The sequence below is a fragment of the Lutjanus erythropterus genome, chromosome 23 (genome assembly GCF_056507025.1).
Source record: "Lutjanus erythropterus isolate fLutEry1 chromosome 23, fLutEry1.hap2, whole genome shotgun sequence".
NCBI lineage: Eukaryota > Metazoa > Chordata > Actinopteri > Lutjaniformes > Lutjanidae > Lutjanus > Lutjanus erythropterus.
In genome coordinates this window covers 5,147,484-5,170,156 of record NC_139339.1, presented here as the reverse complement: position 1 = coordinate 5,170,156, position 22,673 = coordinate 5,147,484, and the positions used below count along the sequence as shown (strand labels likewise).

At 39.3% G+C, this 22,673-nt stretch overlaps 1 protein-coding gene and 1 non-coding gene across 3 annotated transcripts; both read right to left on the bottom strand.

Annotated features, from left to right (window-relative positions):
- Positions 1-1,441: 1,441 nt before the first annotated feature.
- naa40 (N-alpha-acetyltransferase 40, NatD catalytic subunit) lies at positions 1,442-15,658 on the bottom strand. Of its 2 annotated transcripts, XM_084712443.1 has the most exons (9): positions 15,447-15,658; positions 15,245-15,352; positions 11,419-11,514; positions 6,452-6,504; positions 6,168-6,263; positions 5,617-5,775; positions 5,432-5,515; positions 4,802-4,879; positions 1,442-4,176 (listed from the first exon to the last, which is right to left on the bottom strand). In XM_084712443.1, the coding sequence occupies exons 2-9, from the start codon at positions 15,248-15,250 to the stop codon at positions 4,029-4,031; spliced, it is 720 nt and encodes a 239-aa protein (XP_084568569.1). In that variant the 5' UTR covers positions 15,251-15,352; positions 15,447-15,658; the 3' UTR covers positions 1,442-4,028. The 2 variants fall into 2 exon arrangements, with proteins under 2 accessions (XP_084568569.1, XP_084568568.1); XM_084712442.1 differs by having other exon boundaries at positions 15,245-15,658.
- Positions 15,659-16,880: 1,222 nt separating this feature from the next.
- trnal-aag (transfer RNA leucine (anticodon AAG)) lies at positions 16,881-16,962 on the bottom strand. The gene has a single exon. It is a non-coding gene; the product is annotated as a tRNA-Leu (tRNA).
- Between the last annotated feature and the right edge of the window lie 5,711 nt (positions 16,963-22,673).

Genomic DNA, 22,673 nt, shown 5'->3' with positions numbered 1-22,673 from the left:
AATTGTTTTTGTTGTTCATGATCAAACAAGCATGAGACACCAATATGTCGTCTCCAGGTGCTGAATTGTTTTTCTTTTTTCTTTTTTTTTTGTCTCTACCCAGTCTGGAAACAGCCAGAAACTTTCACCCCAGGATCTGGACTCGGCCATCCAAAAGGGTTGTGATGTTTTGTTCTTGAGTAACAGATTATTTCTGTCTTTAAGTGTTCCTAAGAACGCGTCTTCACATTTCTGTTTCACATACTTTGACAAGGCATTAATCTGTGTGAAAACTCAAGTTGAGCCTCGATATGACCTTCAGAAAAAACATACCAACGGACCCCCTCCTAAGTCCCGCCCTTTTTCGCTCTGTGCTCCAATCACGGTTGTGCAAAATTGGTACCTCAGTCAATTTCCTCCTGTTTATTTGTACTTCAATATGCTGTGTTGGAAAGAAAACCACATCTTATAGAAGGTTAAAAGATGCTGCTAAGGGCCTGTAAAAGAGACATATGCACAACTTAAATAAGCTAAAGTTGGCAAAACGGTACCTAACTAGCTAGCTCAAGGGTCTTCCAGCAATTTTCAGGGCATGGACCCCTCAGCTGATAAAGAAACAAAGCAGGGACCCCCTATGACATACATTGCACTGAATATTTTTGGGCCTTCTCTCATTCGCGTGTATGCGTAGCTGCTAGCGTAGCTGCTGGCATGGCTAATGTTAGCAGTGTTAGCCTCACTCTCTGCAATTTCTTTAGCAGTTTCTGAGGTGGACGGTATGTCAGAGTTGTGACAAATAAGTTGTGTAAATAAAATTTGTTTTTTTTTTTATGTTGGATTTATGCTAGTGCATTTTAAGATATTTAAAATTATTAGCAAGCTAGTTAGCTAGGATTTTGCTAACATCTGCTCACTTAAGATGTAACCCTATGTCACTTTTACAGTAAGAGAAGAAAGTTGACAGAGGTACCAAGTTTGTTCAACTGTTATTGGAGCACAGAGCAAAAAGGGGCGGGACTTTGAAGAGTCGATTGAAGCTCCTCACAGCCAGACTAGAAGAAGGAATCTTTACATCCACAGTAGTGTAAAGCAATGCGCTTTTACCCCTTCAGCACATATGTAAAATCTGTACAAACTGACTACAGTCCTGGAATTAAAGGGTTTTATGGTGGTTTCTAGATGGGGCTTCTGACCCAGCCGACTCGAAACTGTCCAAAAATACCCTGAAGGTTGTGTACAAAACAGATATGGAATCAACAAGGTCGAGGTGGTTACAGCAGCCTTTCTAGGTCAACTAGTAATGTGGTGTCTGAAACCCTAAAAAGTGGAACTCCCACAAGTATTTTGGCAGCAGACGTGCAGTACAGCTTCATCCAAATCTTACAGTACTGGACCGAGCCAAGATGGTTTGAGGAAAGGCATTAAAATTTCACGCAACTCCCCCTTTCACATACGTCTATAACATGCACTGATGTTCGTGGGAGATTTGTGTGAAAAAGCAATGCTCCTATGAGCCCACATGAGGATTTTAGATGTGTTCAAACAGTGATGCTGAAGTTCAGAGGCAGCACCGCTGCTGTGTAATCCTGATTAAGAAGACTACAAGGTTTTTTTTTTTTATTTTGTCATGCAAACTAATGACGGTGGGCTGAGGAAAAAAAAGTTGACAACTGAGCAGAAGACGGAAGGAAGGAATAACGACCATAAAAAACACCTCCAGTGCTCCGTATTTACGTCTTCTTATCATGTTTCTTCCTCCAAGTTAATAGCATTCAGCTTCAAACGGCCACGTAATGAAAACTTCTACCAATCCTCATCCATGTTAAATCAATATGATTTGCACATGCTAACAGATTACGTAAGACAGAGGATGGTTTTAGCATTTTTTTTTTTAAAAAACACAGCTAGTAGCGTCAACATCAACTTGTTTAACATTAGTACCTCTTGGAAACGAAGTGAACGAGGAGGCAAGCAGGAGTGATGCGATTGTACAAAGGCGACTTAAAATGAGAGAGCAATGGAAGCGGGTCCACAGTCATCGTTCATGGAGGGAAAAGGAGGATGTGATTTTCCGGAACCGAAGCCTGGGACAACACATTATGGGCAGGCGAATCTTCCATTTGTTTTCTAAAAAGATGGTGGGAAGAGAGCGTGAAAATGAGAGTGAATGATTTAATGGACCAAAGAGCTCCGTGTCTTCAGTGAAGCAGAAAACAGGGTTTCAGTTCATGACATGTACCTCTGATAAGGAAATATGGCTGACGGTTGAAGCAGGCTGAACATCCGAATGAGCAAGAAGGTCACAACTGACACTGTTTTCTGGGCTGGATTTGCAAATTTTAAGTTTTTTGGGGTTTTTTTAGCAAATTTCATTGGGAGAAAGGAGAAAGCAAGAAAAAGGCAATCTTATAAGTTAAAATAAAAGAGAGTTCGGATTATTTGATGCAGTGTTGAGTGAGGTACTAACAGACAGCCAGTGTATTAGCTACTGTAGATGGAGGTCGGCTCGTCCCGAGTTAGGAGAGGCAGGGAAACTAAATGATTTACTGCTGTGGACAGGGTCAGCAACAAAAAGTATTTTAGCCACTTAAAAAAGTGTACATGACATTTAGAATATTTTAAATGCTTATATTTTCTGACAGACAGCCTTTACTGATGGGAAACCACCGTTTATATAAGCCAAATGTTGCTCTCAGCAAACCAACCAAACTCCACAGGCGAAATCAGTCATTTTAACTCACAGAACATGGGGGTTGCTGGTCTACCGCTAGGTGTTGTTTTTATTGATGTTGTGTGACTTCAGTGAATGCAACCTTTTAAAACACTGCCATCACACAATGGCGCAAATAAACTAACAGGTCAAGGCAGCCATAGACCGACAAACTCACATGTTCGGCGAGGTAAAATTACTGCTTTTGCTCATGGAGTTTGGTTCGTTTGGAGAGGGAGATATTTGGCTTATATTAACAGCAGTTTCTAGTATTAAAAGTCTGTCTGAAAGCACAATAAAAAAGGTTAAAATATTCTAAATGTAGCATACACTTAACTAATGTTTTTTTTTTAGGCAGACCTTTTTAAAGTGGCTAAAACAATCATGATACTTAATACACCGACTACTGATAAGTACCTCATACAACCCCACTTCAATTTAGGTATCGCTTGAATACAAAAGATGGGTAGTACTGAGAGTGTACTGTATTTTTTTTTTTTTTTTAACAGTGGTATAATGGGCTGATATGGTACAAAACAGTGCAGTTGCTGCTAGCTGCGGTGCTTTTGTTACAAAATTAAACTCACAAGCCTTATGTGCGCATAACTTGCAACATAACAGATGATATTACAGTCCAGCAACGCTTCACAGACTATTTTTTCGTGGTCCAAAATGCGAGTAGCCTAATCCCGGGACATCGGTTCAGTGAAACAAGTGCAACAGTGCGAGGTCCCAAACACATCAGGGCTGTATGACAGAAACCGACTAACTCTTGAAAATCTGCTTGCGTGACGGAGGGCGTGATTCATCGATAATCACGAGAAAATCGATTCATGGACCTGAGGTAGTGAGTTTCTATAATACAGCCAAAGTTTAAGGAATGCCGCACAATGATTGGATACAGTATAGCACGTTAGGAGGTGAGAGCAGGATGGGATGAGGTTCACCGCAGTGGTAGAGAATCTCAGCGATGCTTTAGCTCGTTCATGACTGGTAACTACTAACTGTCATTAACTGGAATAAGAGGGTGAGAAAAGATGGCTTGGACACTGAACCAAGAAGTAGGAAAGAAACAAACAGGAGCTATGTGTGAAAGCTCACACTGCACACTGCTTTTGTAGCAGGAATACACAAAGAAAAAAAAAACAAAAACACATAAATCTCAATCCGTAATGCAACATCGAATATCTGTTGCCAGGTATTCCACCATTGGTTCATCTACAGCCGTTCAAACTCAAAATGCTTGCAGTGGTAGCAGGCAGCTCAAGCTTTCACACACAGCCATGAAAAGTTGCTGGCTTTTAACCAATGAATCGTAAAAGGTGGGAGCCGAAGCGGATCAGTGGCAGCAGCCCCCGCAGTGCCCGCCGCCGTGGGTGTGTCCCGCCGAGGCCTCGCCGTGTTTGGTCCGCCGGCTGAGGATCTCATAAGAGCAGTCGTCGCCACAGCAACCGGACATGCTCGGCGAAGTCTCGTCGATCTCAAACCTAAATACGTGGAGACAGAGAAAGAGAAGAGGGGTGAGTTAACAGAGATGACCTAATCCAGTAATTTGCAAGAAAACGTCAAATCAGTTGTGGCGCTTGTGGCCCGAACCACAGTGGTTTGGACCAATCAGCATCCTATGACAAACTGCTGGCAGGTGTGGGTGTGGTTTGGGTGTAACGACAGCGAGAAGCAACTGTCTGTTCAAAACAACAATGGTGGCTCCTAAAGAGGTTAGCGTAGATGCTGCTATAGCAATTATAACAGAGCAGTAAAATATTTCTCCACTGAAAAACGAGACGGCACTGAAGGCTCTTCTTGATGGAAATGATGTTTTGTTCAGCCGACTGTTAGCTTGTGCTATACAGCGAAAGATGAATAGTTCATCCAATCACCGGTGATGTGCCTATCCTTTTCCAAAAAGACTTGACTTAGAAACCGGAGTCCAGCACAGACCACAGTATGGAGGGTGCACTGGTGGTACAGAGAGGTGCCAGTGTGTGTGTGTGTGTGTGTCTGTATAATTAACAATGGAGTGAAAAACTGAATTTGCCCAAAGGGGGATTACTGAAGTGTATCGTCTTCTTCTTTTAACAAACAGGCCCTTTGTAGAGCCAGTATACTCACTGTAAAGCTTCTCTGAAGAACTGGTACGCCCCGTGGTTGTGTTTGAAAACTGTCAACATCACTTTCTTCATCTGTGTGCTGGACAGAAAGAGCAAGAGAGCGGAGAAGAAACAAACGTATTTACTTTAGAGTCACCCGACTGAAAGCTGTGACAGATGAAGTGCCCTGCGGAGTTTTCTTGAAAACAAACTAAAGCTGTATTTACATTCAGTGTTTCTCACCAAAACACACTGTGAGACCTGTCAAATGAATCTCCTTCTTTCAGTGTAGTTTAAATTATGCATTCTTTACATTCATGTTCACTTGCAGGCCTGCTCACTGTACATTATACCATTCATTACATGGTTACTTACCAAAAAAAAACTTTGACACAAAATATTTAATTTTCGTAACTATTAATATGGACTTAAAAAATATTTTATTGCTCTTCCAGAGTCTATGATCAGAATTGCATCCATAGCAACAGTCTGTTACCAATCAGAATCAAGTATTTAACAAATAAAATCAATAATACTGCCTGCTGTTCTACTACATAAATGAGTTCAAGGGTCAGTTTGAAGGCATTTTTTCAGATTCACGTCGTTATTCGGGCCTCTGAATTTTCTGAAGTATGAAAACTGTTCGTTTTACCTGTTAGCGATGAGCTGCAGTATCTGGATGAGGAACTTGCCGAGTCCTTTCCTCCGCACTCTGCTCTCTAACTGCACCTCATAGCTGCACGGTCAAGAACAGAGTGGACATATTGTTTAAAAAAAACATATACAGTAACAACTGAAATACATCTGGAGCTTAAATCCATGGATTGCGTGCCTTACCAATATAAAACCTCCTCCCCACACTCCACATCGAATCGGAAGTGAGAGAAGGCCACGGGGGCGGAGTCGCCATCGCGGGCCAGTAGGTACCACGCCCTCTCGTCGTTCATCTCCTCCCTCTTTTCCCTCTCCTTCCAGCCCCACTCGCTCTGCTCATACCTGCAGCAGGGCGAAAACAAGGAAATGGGTCGACTCCAATCTTGACCCGACACTCTAATTTCACCCTCGCATTTCTCCCCCAATCATCCGGCCACTCTGGCAGTGCACAATCTCTAAATGGAACAAATTTAGTTTTCGACTGACCGGATGCCATTTGTTAAATTGAACACTACTCAAATTCTGGCGAAGTGAGAGAAGATAAATTGTTGTAATTTCTCAGCCTCTATCAAATCTGCCTACATGCCCTCTGCTCTCCTCTCCACAGACTCTGATCCACATCTTACTCTGTAGCTTTTTAACTTTCACAAAGAAACTCTGACTGGTCTGCAATTCTTCTCAGCTTTCATCTACCATTCATTTCTGTGTGTCTATTCATCACCACAGTGTCTTACAGTGTCTGCATGTTGGCTCTGGTGAGTTCGAAGGCCCACTCCACAGACAGCGGGTTGAGGGAGGTCACTCTCTTGCACTCTATCTGCAGGTTCAGCCTAGACAAGAGGACAAGCAAACAGGGTGAATAACATCACGAATGTGTGTGTCTGGAGAAAAACTAAAAGAAGAACAGACATAAATACCATCAGCAGACCAGCTCTCCCCTCCAAGTTGAAAATTAAACAAAAATTTATTTCATGAGACACTGAATAAGGTCTTTGTAGGCGTACAAAGCAATCCGTACCCGTTCCTGTCGTACTTTTTGAAGGCTGGGAAGGCAGCCAGGGGGTCATCAAGCTGTGAGGAGAAGGGGCAAAATTAGCTTAAGATATTTTCAAAACAAAAGTGTCATGTCTTTTCCCCTTTAGGCCCTTCTAGTTTTATTACACCACATTAAAATGCGGCTATTTCAGTTTCTTAGAAATTTATTGTGCTCATAATTCAAAAGATAATGGGGCTGTGGCATCTATTGTGATTCACAAGTGTCTTAAAACTCTAAAAAGATCATTTCTGTAGAACTGAAGCAATTAATTGATAATTTGATTAGCTGATCAACATAAAATCTAAAACTCTCCTCGTAGCGACAGTTCTTTGTATTGTGATTATTATATTGTAATCTGGTCTCCCAGATAGTGTAGTTTTCAGAGACGTCCCCACTAATTTCAGCAAAACAATGCCAAAACACATACTGCAGGTGTTACAACAGCGTGGCTTCATCCTAAAAGAGTTCAGGTACAAGACTGACCTTCCTGCAGTCCAAATCTGTCTCCTATGTGGTGTATTATGAAGTGCAAAGTACAACAACAGAAAACCCGGACTGTTGAGCACCTTAAGTCATATATCAAGCAAGAATGGGGAAAAAAATTCACTTTCAAAAACTCAACAATTGGTGTCTTCAGTTCCCGAACATTTACTGAGTGTTGTTAAAAGAAAAGGTGATGTGACACAGTGGTAAACATGTTCCTGTCCCAACTTTTCTAGGGCATGTTGCAGGAATCACATTCAGAGGGAGTGTATATTCACAAAATAATAAAGTTTATCAGCTGGAACATTAAATATCTTGTTTTTGTACTCAACAGCTGGTTGGACAAAAAAAAAGTCACCGTGTACAGTGGAACTGTTTGACATTTTACAGACAAAACAATTTAATTGCTAATGAAAATGATCATTAGTTGCACCCCTACACTTCTGTATTTTCAAATCACACTAGTCTTCTACTTGTGAAAGCAGTAAACCTCCCCAAAATAGACAGTAAAGGATAAAGTGCTTCTAATCTAAGCATCCCTCAGGCTCAACTTCAGGCTCTAGATCCTAAACAGGCCAAATGGGGCCAATACAGGCAGGAAAATTACGGGGCTATTAGTGTTATAGCCCCATTAGTCTCCATAGTAATCACCCACAAAGGCAGCTTTTCCATAGCACTGAGTTTAATCCCATATTAAGAATATCCCTCTTCTTGCATGGAGATATTGATCCGATGTGAACGATGCTGCGGTGTAGTGTTGCTTTCGTCAACGAAATTTATGACGAAATATCGTCGTCAACGAACCTTTATCACGTGACGAAAACGAGACGAGACGAAACGTAAATGGTGGTTATGTGACGATAACTATAATAAAATATATAATGCAATATTGTTGACGAATAAAAACAAGACGAAATGTGGTTTACAAAATAAAAACCCTGCTAAAATGTCTCTTCATTTTCGTTGACCAAAACGAGACGAGACGAAATAACTTTTTAATGTTTACTCGCGTTTATTATTTTGCAGTGTTTCTGTTTCCTAGGCTGTGTGTCGCACTGCGCAGACGCAGGCGACGTCACTTCCAATCCCCACTCGCGGCATTATTTAGATGCAGCTGTGGTGGGATCATGGCCGGGCAGCCGCGGAGAAAACGAAAACCTGATATATGGACATACTTTGAGTACAAACAAGTGGAAAACAAAACGGAATGTGTCGTGGAAAAAGATGGGGAGAAATGCGGCCACAAAATAACGGGGAAAAACACGACAAGTTTATAAGGTAACAATATAAGAATAAGATAACCATGTTTGATTTGTGAAATGGGTTTGACTAAAAGAAAAATCTGGTTTTGTCTATACCAGGGGTCGCTAACAGGTGGACCGCGGTCCGAGTCTGGACCCAGACGCCGTCCTATACGGACCCGGACTTATAACCAATAAATTATTAAGAGATTTTAAAGACGCTTCTATTTTAACTGGCGCAACTTTTCTAGTCTTTCCGGCGCTGGTTTATCTGATCAGGAAACACACAGACCAACTGCAGAGAAGCTGCGTGTGGAGGAGACTGTTGTTAATGACAACAGAAACTAACGTGATGCTTAATGACATCGACACCAACCAGATGCACTTATAAAACGAAACAACTGTATAAGGAGGCCTAAACGTAAAACAGGAGAGTCTGTGTTTCTCTGTGAGAAACTTTCAGATCTTCTCACAGCAGAGTGAACAGGTGAGGGAGGAGAGGAGGACAGACTGATCACTAATCAATCACTGATACCGTCGTCCTCTCGGACTGATTAAAAAAATAAAAATGACAAAGTTGGTGACAAACCAAACCTGGATGTTCACACAAATAAAGTCTTTATGTAAAACACTGCAGAGTTTAACATCGTGCTGTTTAAAGACAGTCTGCTGTCTGTAGTTTGACAGAGAGGGTCGTGTCTGGAAGGGAACCCTAGACCCGCGAAAGATCGCGCGAGTTTGATTATTTTAGTAGAAATAACAAATCTTAACAAATCTCGCGAGAGTTATGCAAATAAAGAGTTACCTTCTAGATACGACTGAAAAAGGTGCGCAGCTCCAAAAATAGAAAATCATGTCGTGGTGTCGATGTTTTTAATGTGGCAGCCGCCATAAATAAAACACTATTCACTGATCACTGACCTGCTGTGATGGAAAAAATACTCACATTCTTTACTTAGGTATTTTTACATTGTGGTATTAGTGTTTTTACTTAGTTACTAAGTTAGACATTATGATGTTTTGGACCTTTGCTTTAGGAAATTTTCTCTAACTGGACCTCTTTGAATTTTAGTTGAATACCCCTGCTATACTGATTGGATTAAATAGAATTAGAATACTAAAAAGAGAGTAAAATACAATTTTCATTGACTAAAACTAGACTAAAATGTCATCAGTTTTCGTCGACTAAAACTAGACGAAAATAGTCATGTGTTATACTGACTAAAATAAGACTAAAATGCTCAGACTTTTAGTCGACTAAAACTTGACTAGACAAAAAAGAGTATGAAGGTGACTAAAACTAATAAAAACTAAAATGACAGTTTGACACAAAGACTAGACTAAAACTAAAATTAAAACAGGCTGCCAAAAACAACACTACTGCGGTGTTGGGCAGAATATGATGCCAATAAATATCATTCCAAACATGGTATCAGCAGATGTTTAAGGATCAGACTAAACACCCTTCTTTTGAACGAGCCATTTGACTTTTCCGATGACAAATGGGGCTCTTGTTTAGGGACCCCCCAGATCGCTTGGGCCCCTGGGCTTGTTCAAGAAAACAGCCATCCCTCTCCTGCTTTGTAAGGGAGAATCTACCAGATCAGTTTATAAAACGGGGGATTTTTTTAAAGCAGTGAATAAACTTGTTGTTCATATGAAACAACAGTCTGAGTCAAGATTCATTACTGCTGGCAGGAGCATAAAACAAAAATAAATGTCACTTTTGGAGAATTTCTTGCATTCCTTCTCTGTTGGCACATCAACAGCGGAGAGGAGGCGGGGGAGAGAACAGCATGCACACAGAGTGGCCCATTTTGGAACAAAGTGACACAGAAAAGTAATAAGAGCAGGCAGGCTTGTTCTAAGGTAGTTTGTAGCTCGACAGCTCGGCTGTCAAGTGTGCGCGAGCTTTGTTCTCTTCCAGGCTTCAACAAGGTTCACTGATGCTACTTTAGCCCACGTTCAAACTACAAGAGCTGTCTGCTGCGTGTTCTACTACATGGGTAGGATTTAATAGTGCTGATTAATTATGCATAAAGAAACATATGGCACTGGATTGGGCTTCTCCTGTCATGTGAATATCAATAAGAGTGCATTTGGAGCAAGGAGGGCATCCCCAGCTCCTGGCGTAGTTTAACAAATGAGAACAATCGCAGTTCTCAAGGAGAATCTAAAGGGTCGAACTCGAGGCAATCTGAATCCACAGGAAAGCCTGAAACAGCACATAAAAGGCCAAGCGGTAGATGCTTTTATGTGAAGCACTTAACAGTCTGAAAAGTGCATTTATTTTTAACATTAATGCAATGCCATTATCAACTATTAGAATTATACAAGAGCCAGTGTTGTTTTGTAGTGCGCAAGCAGCTGGCACCTCAACCTCTGTTCCAAGTTGATTCAAATTCAGCGTTTAAATATAGAAAACTCCAATTACAAAATAGTTGGGACACCATGTAAAACCTAAATAAAAACAGAATCCAGAGATTTGCAAATACTTTGACTTGCATTCAATTGAATACGTACTGTATTCAAAGACAAGATATATAATGTTCAAATGGATAAACTGTATTGTTTTTTGTAAATATCTGCTCATCCTGAGTGCAATGCCTGCAACGCATTCAATAAAAGTTGGGACAGGGGCATGTTTACCACTGTGTTAAATCACCTTTTCTTTTAATAACACTCAGTATGTGTTTAGGAACTGAGGACACTAATTATTGAAGTTTTAAAAGAGAAATATTTCTTATTTTTGATTGATATATGGCTTCCAGTGCTCAACAGTCTGGGGTTTCCGTAGTTATATTTGGGCTTCATGATGTACCACACATTTTCGACTGGAGGAAGGCCTGGATTTAAGGAAGGCCAGTCCAGAACCTGAACTCTTTTTTTACGAAGCCACACTGTTTTAACACATGCAGAATGTGTCTTGGCATTGAGTTAAACCACAGCGTCACTGGAATGGCAGCATATGTCACTCCAAAACTTGTATCCACCTTTCAGAATTAATGGTGCCTTCACAGACGTGCAAGTTACCCATGATGCCATCACAGACGCTGGTAACAGCCTAGATGGCCCTTCTGCCCTCTCTATCACCCAAAGGAGACAATGTCCATGTCTGCAATTCCCTACATAATTTCAGCTCCTTCTACCCAACACTCCCTCCATGTGGCCCACTGCTAAGGCTGACGCCAGCTACCTAACAGCGTAATCTGCAACCAAACTTACCTTATTGGCTGCGTCCACCTTGGCGCAGACGGCATCCATAGTTGCCCTCTCCTCGAGACGCCGGGCTTTCTTTTCCTTTCCTCTCTGGGACTTTCTCTGGACACAGGAAATAAGGACAAAGATAAGGATGAGGATGAATGAATAGAGGAGTGTGTAGTCGAAAGAACAGATGAGACGGACAGGAACAGATACAAAACCTGTTGCATAAATTATTCCCCGTTACACCATGTTCAACTAATTTCTGATCATTACAAACTGTAATTTAAAAACTAAAACTTAATCAGGTGGTCTGCACTCAGTTTTTATCCAGCAAGACACAAAGATGTGTCTAATCTACTCATTTAATTTACTGAGAGTCTTTTGCATTGTTTGTCACTTAATCAATCCCCCTCTCTTACTGCAGATGATCAGTTACACATGTAAACTGATCCTTTTCATCTAGATATCCACTGCAGGGCTGGAAATATAATGTAGTGTTTGCTGGCAGGTTAGATGTGCTGCCATTTTTCATTGTTTCTTCAAGTAAAATCGATCGAAGATGTGTGTAGACTTTTGTTACAAAGTGAAAAGGATATTGTAGTATTTTTGTACACAAGCATCAGAAGAGCTAGTTTCTCGTGATGGCGGGGATCAACGAGCCCAACCCAGGCAGGCAGGGTCACACTGGGCTTTTAGCCAACACACAAACACGCCAAATGCATTTATTAGCTATTCAGCTTCTGTTATTTAGTTTTAGTCAGTGTGATTAAACAGGAGGGAATGTTGCCCTTGTGTTAATACCATTATGTACTGTATGGTCCTTGTTAAAGCCATAACTTTAGGCTGAAATTAAGGCGGGAAATAAAAAGCATAGCTTCTCACAAAGGCTGTCTTCTTAAAGAAGAATTTGAATGATTGATGTATAATGACAGTTGGCAGGGCATAAAAACAATAATCTGTTGGGGTTTTTGTTTGTTTGTTTGTTTGTTTGTTTGTTTGTTTGTTTGTTTTACAAATTAAGACTTCCTGGTCTAACAATAACATAGTCGGTGCTAAAAAAAAAGAAATGTTTCAATTGAAAATCTAATCAAATTGGGATTTTTTTTTTTAATTATGACACCCCTAATTGATTCTGGAATAGCTTTACTCCCTAATATTGGTATTGGCATTGGCCCCAAAAGTCCAAGATCTGTAAGTCAGGCCCTTCAAATAAATTAATGTAGAGACAAACGTAGAAGTTAGCAGACCTGTGCAATAATAGTAGTAAAATGTAGTGGCAATAGAAACTATAGCAATAATTAAAACAGAAATGGCAATAAGAAAATTGTCCAATAAAATGTTCAATGGTTTCACTTAAATGCATTAAATGCAAAGCGTCATGGCTCATAAACAGTCTATTATATCCATTAATAATGCAGCATACTATGAGTGACACAAGTGTTCAGTTGCACCATCGATATGTGACAACAGAAACAGCAAAGAGTGGGAAAATAAAGTGCATATAGTGAGGAAATTGTTAACAAAAATAAAAGGTCAGGTGACCAGCATGTTTTTTTAAACATCTATTCACTCTATTAGCTGTTCACCTTAATAAATAAAGTGATTAAAGTCAACCTTTTGTTCCCCATTCCTCATTGTTAAAAATATGTCGTTATAAATTATCAATATCAACTGAAATTAAACATTTTATCTACATAATTTTTTCATTCCATGGCCAGCCCTAGTAGTTACACCTGTATGGTAAAACTATTTCATTATTATGACAAACATGATCATTGTGCCTATAGAAACAGGAAGCGCAAGTTGGAAAAAAAGAGCATTCATATCCATATCAATATCTTTTATGGCCAGTGGAGTGTTTATATCGCTGATGTTGCACATTGCCCTCTGTGTGGGATTATAGTATTGGAAAAATTCTCTGACACTGATACTGTAATTTAGCCTGCTCTCTGGCTTGATTTCCAAAGCTAGTATCAGCATTGGTGCAGCCATTATTCACATAAATTACTCTGACTGCATCTGCGCCTTGCAACACAGAGAACACACACACTTCAACAGCTGCTATAAGACAGCACACTGCCATAAACGGTGATTATTAGCTGTCTTTATCTATTGACACCTGTAGTTTATAGAGAAGATGAGCACACAGTCAGTCACAGCACCAGTGGCTTGACACCCTCAGGGTTTCTAGCAGCAGTATTTCCTGAGGTATGTCCTCAGTGGTACTAAAAGGATTTGTTGTTTTAACCCCAGAAAATATTCTGCCACTTCCGAAAACCTATTAACCCTTTTAAGTCATTAATAAAGAAAAAACAGTTCTCTTATTTCAGCATCTCAGATGTGAGGATTTGCTGCTCATCTCTGTTGTAAAGACCGACTGATGGAGGATTTTTGTGGCAGATGCCAATATTAGGGAGTAGAAAAATTACACTATCAATATATGGGCTGATATTCTTTATCAGAGCATTGAAACTGAAATTTTTCACTAGTGTTTTTTAAAATAATTATAAACAACTATAAATGGAACAAAATATTAGGACCTGACCGATATTATCAGCCTAGCATTGGCCTATCATAGCTATATCGGTCTATATTGGTATTGGCCTTTACATTATCTGATATATGGCTGTTTGTTTCTTTTGTGGTTGTTGTTGTGGCAAAACATAATGTTTTTATTTGTTAGCTTTATATGATTCCAGCTCATTAAATGTAAATATTTTCTGATTTCTTTTCTCCTCCTGTGATAACAAACTGAATATCTTTGAGATGTGGGCAAAACAAGACATTTGAGGACATCATCTTGAGTTTTAGGAAACAACCACCATTTTCTGACTTTTTGTAGACCAACTAACAATCGATTAATTGAAAAAAATAGACAACAGATTGATCACTGGTTGCAGACCTACATAAATACATATACATACATATGTAGCTCTATGTATTTACACCATGCAAATCTAGTTCTCAGTGTTAAGTTCACAGTGCAGAAACAGTGCATTGATGCTTCATAGACAAACAAGTAGGAATTAGCTAAAGCACTTCATAAGATCCAGTTATGAGGGGAAGAGGGAACAATTATAGAAAGGAATGCACTGAATTGCCAACTTTGGTTCAGAGCATTAACTCTGTACCAAGCACAGAGAGGCTGCAGACTGAGCTGGGACTGTGGTGGAAACACGTGGATTGGTTTATCTGGAGTGAAAGTGGAGGATAAACTCCAGTCTGCTGCTGCTGCTGCTGCTCTACAGACAGACTGGCTAAAGTTATGGCAACTAACTCAGCTTTCCAGCCTGTGAGTGCAAGCAGGCCTGTCTGGTGCTAAGAAGTACATTATTAATCACCAACATGCTAGATTTTATTACAACCATGTGAGCTAAGACGTTACACTCTGACTTGTTGGTAAAAAAAATGTAGCTACAAATAGCTAAGTGATTCTCGGGGAGAGCTAGCATAGCCAAACACTCGTCACTAATGTGGCATTCCTAAGTGGCTAACGCAGCTAGCAGGCTAACAATGGCACACAACACACATAAGGAGAAGTTAACTGAGCACAGCGGCAAGGACAATGCAGTAATAAGGCTGGGAATGCCATAAACAGCAGCCGGTATGCGAAAACGTGGGCTAACATTATAATGCTATCTATCCGGAGGGAGCTAACACAACGGCTAGCCTCGGTGCCAACCAACACCTTTGACTACCGTTACATCCATCCACCATGGTCTCTCTTCCTCCCCTCCCTCCCTTCTTTCTTTCTTTCTCTCCCTCCTCTCACCATCACGCATTTAGCAGCCCCAAACATCCACCTTCCATTGTATCACCTCGCGAAGCAAAACATAACACAACTCACCCCCATTTTCGCAGCTGTGTCTTGTCGGTCCCCCTGGAGAGAAACACACCTCTATTGTCCCCGTGCTGCTGCTGCTGCTGTACTGTTGCTGAGTTATTAGTATCGTGACTACAGACAGACAGACAGACAGAGAGAAGGGGGCCAGATTAATATGACAATGATAGATAGTGTGCTAACGAGGCTAGCTGGCTACAGCACCGACCGTTGGCTGTGAGGGATGAAGCGGCCGTTAGACGCAAATCTCATTAAGACGTCAATGAAAAATTAGCTGATTTTTTTTTCTCTTTAAATCGGATTGGCGCCAAGAGCGCGAGGCTGATTTTTTTACAGGTCCCTTCCCTTGCCCTTTTCTTTCCTCTCGTCTCTCCGTCGTCCAACTATGCTGCGTTCAAGTGCTCATCGCGAGCTCCGAGTTCTGAGACGCCAGTGAGTCTGAAATTCACTTTCTCCGAAACTTTATGGGAAAGTAAAACCTGCAGCTGCCTGCAACCTTTATGCGGTGGCGGAAAGAGTACTGAAAATACTGTACTCAAGTACAAGTACTGTTACATTACTAAAATATCACTCGAGTACTGGTGTTAGGAAAAAAACGCACAAAGTTATCTTTTTTTTCAGCTTCTCAAATGTGAGGATTTCCTGCTTATCTTTGTTTTAGGGGCTGGCTGATACTGGATTTTTGGGGTTGATGCCTATATTAGGGAGTAAACAAATTATAATATCAATATATTGACTGATATTTTTTTTATCAGGGCACTGAAATAGTAATTTTTCAGTGTTTTTATTTAATAATTATAAATAACTATATAAAAAAAAGTCAAATGGAATAAAATATTAGGGCCTGACTGATACTATCAGCCTGTCACAGCAATATATTGGTACGGGCCTATATATTATCTGATATGCGCCTGTTTGAGAACTTTTTTTGTGACAAAACATAATGCAGGTTCTTTTTATTTGTTTGCTTTATTGGCTGTAATTTCTAGACTATGAATTAAACATCCATGAATACCTTTTTGATTGGTTAAAGTCCCTATGGCGATTAACTGATTCATGATTAATCATTAACATCCTCACTCTAAACCTGTGCAGCTGCATGTTTAAGTTTTTTTGTCCATATGTCATTGTTTTGTTGGCCTGTTTGCAATCAGAAAAATATCCTGCCTTTATGTAAATATTTTGTGTATTATTTTGATGTGCTCACAGGAAAACAGCATTGCAAAGTCTCCCAAACAATGAAAGTGAACGGTGACCAGTTTTCAAACATCACAAAAACAAAAGCATGAAAACATAAAATGCCTGTTTTGTGGACTGAAAAACTAAACCAGACCTTCATCCGGCGTGAGGGTGAGTAGATATTGACTGAATTTTCATTTTTTAGGTGAACTATCTCTTTAAGGTCATAAAAGTAATAGTACTAGTTTTACAGAATGACTCATTTCACAGTGTTAGATCATTATAAAGTATCACATTATTCTGTTTTCATCACTGACAAATACACAGAAGAGTACTTTAAAGTCGAAACTAGCATGTATCAGCATCATTGCCACACTGATATCATCAGTCAGCCAACATGTCGACTACACTGCTGTATATTTGTTCAGGAAATCGCCACGTTGTTTTCTGTAGAAAAGGGTCTTGGCAGCGGTGGGATTCGAACCCACGCCCCCGAAGAGACTGGAGCCTTAATCCAGCGCCTTAGACCGCTCGGCCACGCTACCATGCGGTCCCCTAAAAATAAATGCCGAATCTCTGTCATTATTCCGACAGTCTTTGAAAGCAGCACTACTTTAGCGCGAATGTGGTTTCCTTGTTTGGAAAGTGACGACAGACCCTGAGAGGGCTGGACGGGGTCGAACAGCCTGACACCTCACATTACAGGAGGATAACCTTTGACCTGGACGACGTTTAAACATGTTATTATGAATCCATTATAATAACTAAACAGAAACGCAGGCAGTTACATATTATAGGTAACACAATTACAGTAATTTGATTACAGCAAACTCAGTGAGCATTTCAAACCCATTACACCGAGCCAGCAGTCAGATATGTATTACATTCCACTATAATCTCTGTAATTTTAATTTAATATAATTTCCCTCGGACATTATACTCTTTGTAAATGTCATGCACCAGTCAACGTCATTAAAACTGTAACAACTGGATTTGATCATTGCTGAATTTTTGTTGATTAATCTTGTATTTTGCAGGAAACTACAATATGCTCTTTTGCACAAGGTTTCAGCAAACCATTACTGTAACAAATTTCGGTAATTTTCACAGCATGATTACTGTAAAATGAATAAATCCTTACTGTATTATATGTATACAGCAATTTCTGTAGTTTTTACAGCATGATTACTGGAAAATGAAGACATGCTTACTGTACTTATACATATAATTGGTGGGAGAATTTTACAGTAAATATATTATTACTGTAAATTTCAATACAAGAATTTTTAGTGGGATTATTTTTATTATGATCATTTTCATTATGATTTTTATCTTTGTACCTATTAACTTTTTGCTTATTTTTTGAACTCATGTCACCATGAGTTGATGTGTTTTTGGCATCAAATTGCACTTATTTAAAGTTGGTCCACTTAAATCGAGTAATGCTACGTTCACACTGCAAACCTCTGTGCTCGATTCCAATTCATTGATCTGATCAGATTTCTTTATTTATGTTTATTTATGTTCCTGCTGTTTTCATAATGCGTCCTTGCCTGAACAACAGAGACTAAAGTTAATTGTCACATTTCATTAAGGGCTGCGACGTCTTTAAAATGTCAGAAAATAGTGAAAATTTTGCATCCCAGTTTTTGCAAGTCCAAGGTGATGTCTTTAAACGTCTTACTTTGTCGGTCTAAAACCAAAAGATATTCAGTTTAATATGATAATAAACAAAGACACGCAGGAAAAACACAATCTCCACACTGAAGAGGCTGAAAACAGCCTTTTCTGTCATTTTGCATTAAAAAATTACTTCAAAAGTTAACTGATTATAAAAATTGTAAATAGGTAAATTCTTTTATTTTTTACCACTTGCCTAGTTGGGCAAGTGAATTGCCAGATTTACTTGCCCAACATGGCAGGTTATTTGCCACAGGCAAGTGGACAAGCCTTATTGTTGAACCCTGCATTACACTGTGACAATATTACAGGGAAAACCATTGGTACTTTAACAAAACATCAACAAACTGAGATTTATGATAAATAATCATCAGTAAAGTGGATATAATGACTAAATGGGTGAAAGCAAATAATAGAGCAGCTAGAACAGTCCTGTAACTTTAGAAAATAACATAATTTCATTCTGTAGAACCAGGAAAAGACAACATTTGTGCCATATAGTCTCACACCACAGTAGTGATATAATATTGATATATTATCCAGCCTTAGAAGAAGGCACATAAAACGTTCCCAGACATCCACGGCAGCAGATTTCAGTCTCTTTTCAGTTATCATCCTGAGGTTTTTCAGTAACAAAAACATCACATGTGAAACATTTAACTCAGTTTTGTCAGATGAACAAACAAAGACTCACCTCCCGTTCATTTGTATCACAAAGTGTTAAAAAACAAACAAACAAACAGAAGAATGAAATCAGGTCCTGGTAGATTCTTATCATCTGAGTAGCAGTTTATGACAGTGACCACTAGGCGGAGACTTAGAGTAAGAAATCACTCATTCATAGTCCCTTTATTTCTTCCAAACCTGGAATTAAGCTGCAGACAGGATAAAAGAAGAGTAGCTATAGAAAATATGAGCTTTTATTCCATCTTTCACTGCCTCTGCTTCCATTCCGGTCTCTCTTTTACCCTTGAAACCGGCTCTTACAAACAAACTGTGATTGGCTGCTGAAGCATTAAAACACATCTCTCTTCACCCTGCAGCGTAAGAGACACTGCTGCATTAGGTGAGACAGCAACCACAAAAATGTAGAGGAAAGTCACGCTATAGGCCTCTGAGAGGACATTATAGGACCACAGAGAGATTCCCAAAGAGACAAAAAGCTCACTAACAGCCTACAGAAACACACTCTTACCTATAAGAACATTAAGGCAATGTTGTGATGTTTCTGTGTGGAAGTTATATCACGATTGTGACATCTTTAATTTAAGCACTGAATAAAGTTTGGTATGTTGCTGACCAAAATACGTATAGGCCTTTATTGTTTACCTGTAAAAAGTTAGCGTGTTTAAGTTGACTGAACTTTAAAAGACAAGTTTAGGTGATTTTGTAATGATTCGAAACAAATAATACGTTGATTAAGTTGATTGAATTCTGTGCAGTACATTAATTCAACTCATCGTTTCAGGTCAAAAGTTTAAGTTTAATTAACTTGAATAAATAAAAAACAGTGTATTTGCATTAAGTTAATGAGAAAAGTTCAGTTGATTCCACTAAATTCCTGATTTTTGTTTTACAGTGTACAACTCTCATTTCACTGTGCAACCCCCGCGTCGTGTAATGATAATAAACGACCTCGATTCCTTGGTACCTTGAATGTCCCGCTCCCCTTCCAAGGTTGCGTCTCTTCGAGGACACGACTGTGTTGGGTAAATTTGCATTCAGAGCATTATATTACAGCTGGCTTAACAACTTGTGCTCGGATGATTCTGAGACGTTGGAGAGAGACTCAGACTCCTGCGCTGAAAACACAGAAAGAACAAATTATGGAAATGGCTGCGTGAAGAAAATGATGTACTTGAAGAACAATGGGACAGTTTTAGTGGATAAATGTTCAGAGAGTTCTAACCTTGACAATAATCTGATGGTTTAGTACAGTATTATGTCATAGTTGCACTACCCACAACACTGTTATAACCAGATAAGTGCCTCTCCTACAGCTATGTCTGTTTGGCTACCTGCCTGTTTTTTTGTTTTATTTTCCCTTTTTTGTTTTGTTTGTGGATTTTCTTTCCATGAAACTTAATTTTCATTTTCTCTGTTTGTGTGGTTGGTGTTGATAGTTGACAGTTCCCTCTTCCAAACCAGGTCTATTTGGATTTCTGTTATTGCTCATAATCCACCTCAGTGGGGTCTAAATGACTTTACCCTCATCTTACCAACAGAATAAGAAGAATAAGCTGCTGTAAGAAACAACCACAATATCAAAACATTATTAGTTATGTAATTAATGTCATTAGGAAAAAAAAAGATTATTATTATGAAAAGAAATTTAGCATATTTTGTAAAACAAATTTCAACAAAGTACATGAGGAAAGCTGTGTCCGTCCCTTTGAAAATGACTGATAATGTGCCTCTACCCACTGATAATGTGTGATACTTTAAATTAGAACCCACGGAGAACAACTCGGTAAATAGTTCCATCTGTTAAAACTGCATAGTCGCAGTTTGGTGCTTTTGATTGCGATCCCCCCAGGACTTCAACACACTGGGATTTAAAAAAAAAAAAAAAAAACGGAAAGTAAAACAGAAAACACTGATATGAAGTCTTTAGAAACAAATCGAATGACAAAGTTGTGAAAAATTGCAACCATGGAATAAAGTAACTGTGAGATAAGATAAAGACTTACCTCTGGGGTCAGGCACTCCGGGATTATAAATAACTTGACTGTGAAGGCTAACAGACATAAGGAATGCATGTTTCTCCATGCATAACCCACAGAACTCATAAAACATGAAATATTATATATTGTTTGGTGTGATAACAAGGCTTGGTCATGTCTTTATGTCAGCTTTTATCACATTTTACTGCAATTAGATCAAAAGAAAGAAAAAGAAGAGGGAAAAAAGTTGATTTTGTAGTTATTAGTATAATTTTACATATACAGCAATTTACCTCAGACTTCTTATTTTGTCTGGCCCACTGTCTGCAAAATATATTACAGAGTAAAGCAACAAAATCTCAGGTTTTAGAAGTTGGAAGAAGTCTATTTTGAAAGGGAAAAAAATCCAAATAGTGTCTGGTCGTTTTCAGATCCAACACTACATGTCATACCTTTTATGTCCAGATCCTCTTTAACAAAACCTAACTTTCTTTTTTACCAGTTTGATACCTCACAACATTCCCTAATTTTATGCAAATTGTTTTTAAACCTGATTTTGAGCTCATGTTTAAAGGTACTATCGATGTAATTTGTCCGAGTGGTTCCTAAACGCATCAGAAGGATAGCTGACTGTTGAGTCTCACTCACAGGATGTCAAATACTGATGTTTCGGTTTAGTAAATCATCTTGAGCACAGCAAAATAATAAGAAAATAAGGACACACAGGCACCACACACTTCTTATGGGTCATAAGTGATGACTGAGTATGTTTCCTAGTCTATATATTCTGTTTTTTTTGGAGAAAGTTGCATATTATGGCTTATAGAAGTCTGCTACAGACAATGACCCAAAATAATTTATATAAAGTGAAAATTCATTTGTTTTGATTGGTGCTGACAGTTAACAGGAGCCTTATTGACCATCTCAAATCCCCAAAACGTTTTATTTGGACTTCTGTTAATAGAGCAACGCTGCTAAATGGAGTTTGATCTCTCTTTGACCTGAATGTTTTTTGGTAAACAAAAATAATAAAGTAGCCCAAATAACTCATTAAACATAAAATATTTCCTTTTTCAGCTTTATGGTCATGTCTGTATTGAGTCACCTTTTATTTTTACTGTTATAAGGTCAGAAGAAATGAAAAGGGAAAGAAAAAAACATTTTTTTTTTAGTATCAGCATTAATTTTACCTCTGCAGCAATGGAGTCTATGGGGCTCGAGAACAAAAGGGTTAAATATAACTCTGTAGATGACTGAGTTCCTGGTGTGGTGGGGTATGAGATGGCCACCTTCTCAAGCACTTTTTCATAATGCAAATAAAGGCCTTGTATAGGGGGCTCTCTCTCTCTCTCTCTCACACACACACACACACACACACACACACACACACACACACACACACACACACACACACACACTCAGCAGCCCTCCCCAGCTCGCAGATGGCCCAGTCTCCAAAACCCCGCCTACAGTCTTTTGTCTTGAGGGAATCTGTCTCTCGGCTGTCGGCAGAAAAAACTATTTATTTCATGTGTCAGTAGGGGGCGCGACAAGGCTCTGAGAGTCTGTACATACAGAGGCCTCCCTCTGTCTGCATACAGCTGAGACATCCTGACTAACATCAACATATCAACTCATCTGGCAGGACTCTTTGTCCCACTATCTACATGTTTCACGCTGACTCCTATAAGTATTTAAGACTTTCTGTGTATTCTCTCTGCTGTGTGTTTGCTCCAAGAGTGGATAATGAAATTCAAGCTGCCCCCACCTCCACCCACACATATCCTGGTATACACACACATGCATGTTCTCGTGTAGACCAAAGATAGGTACATAGACAGATAGATCGAGGAGGAGGTGAAGAGGAAAGAACGATGGGGGCAGATGATAATGGAGAGAGTGGGGAGAATGAG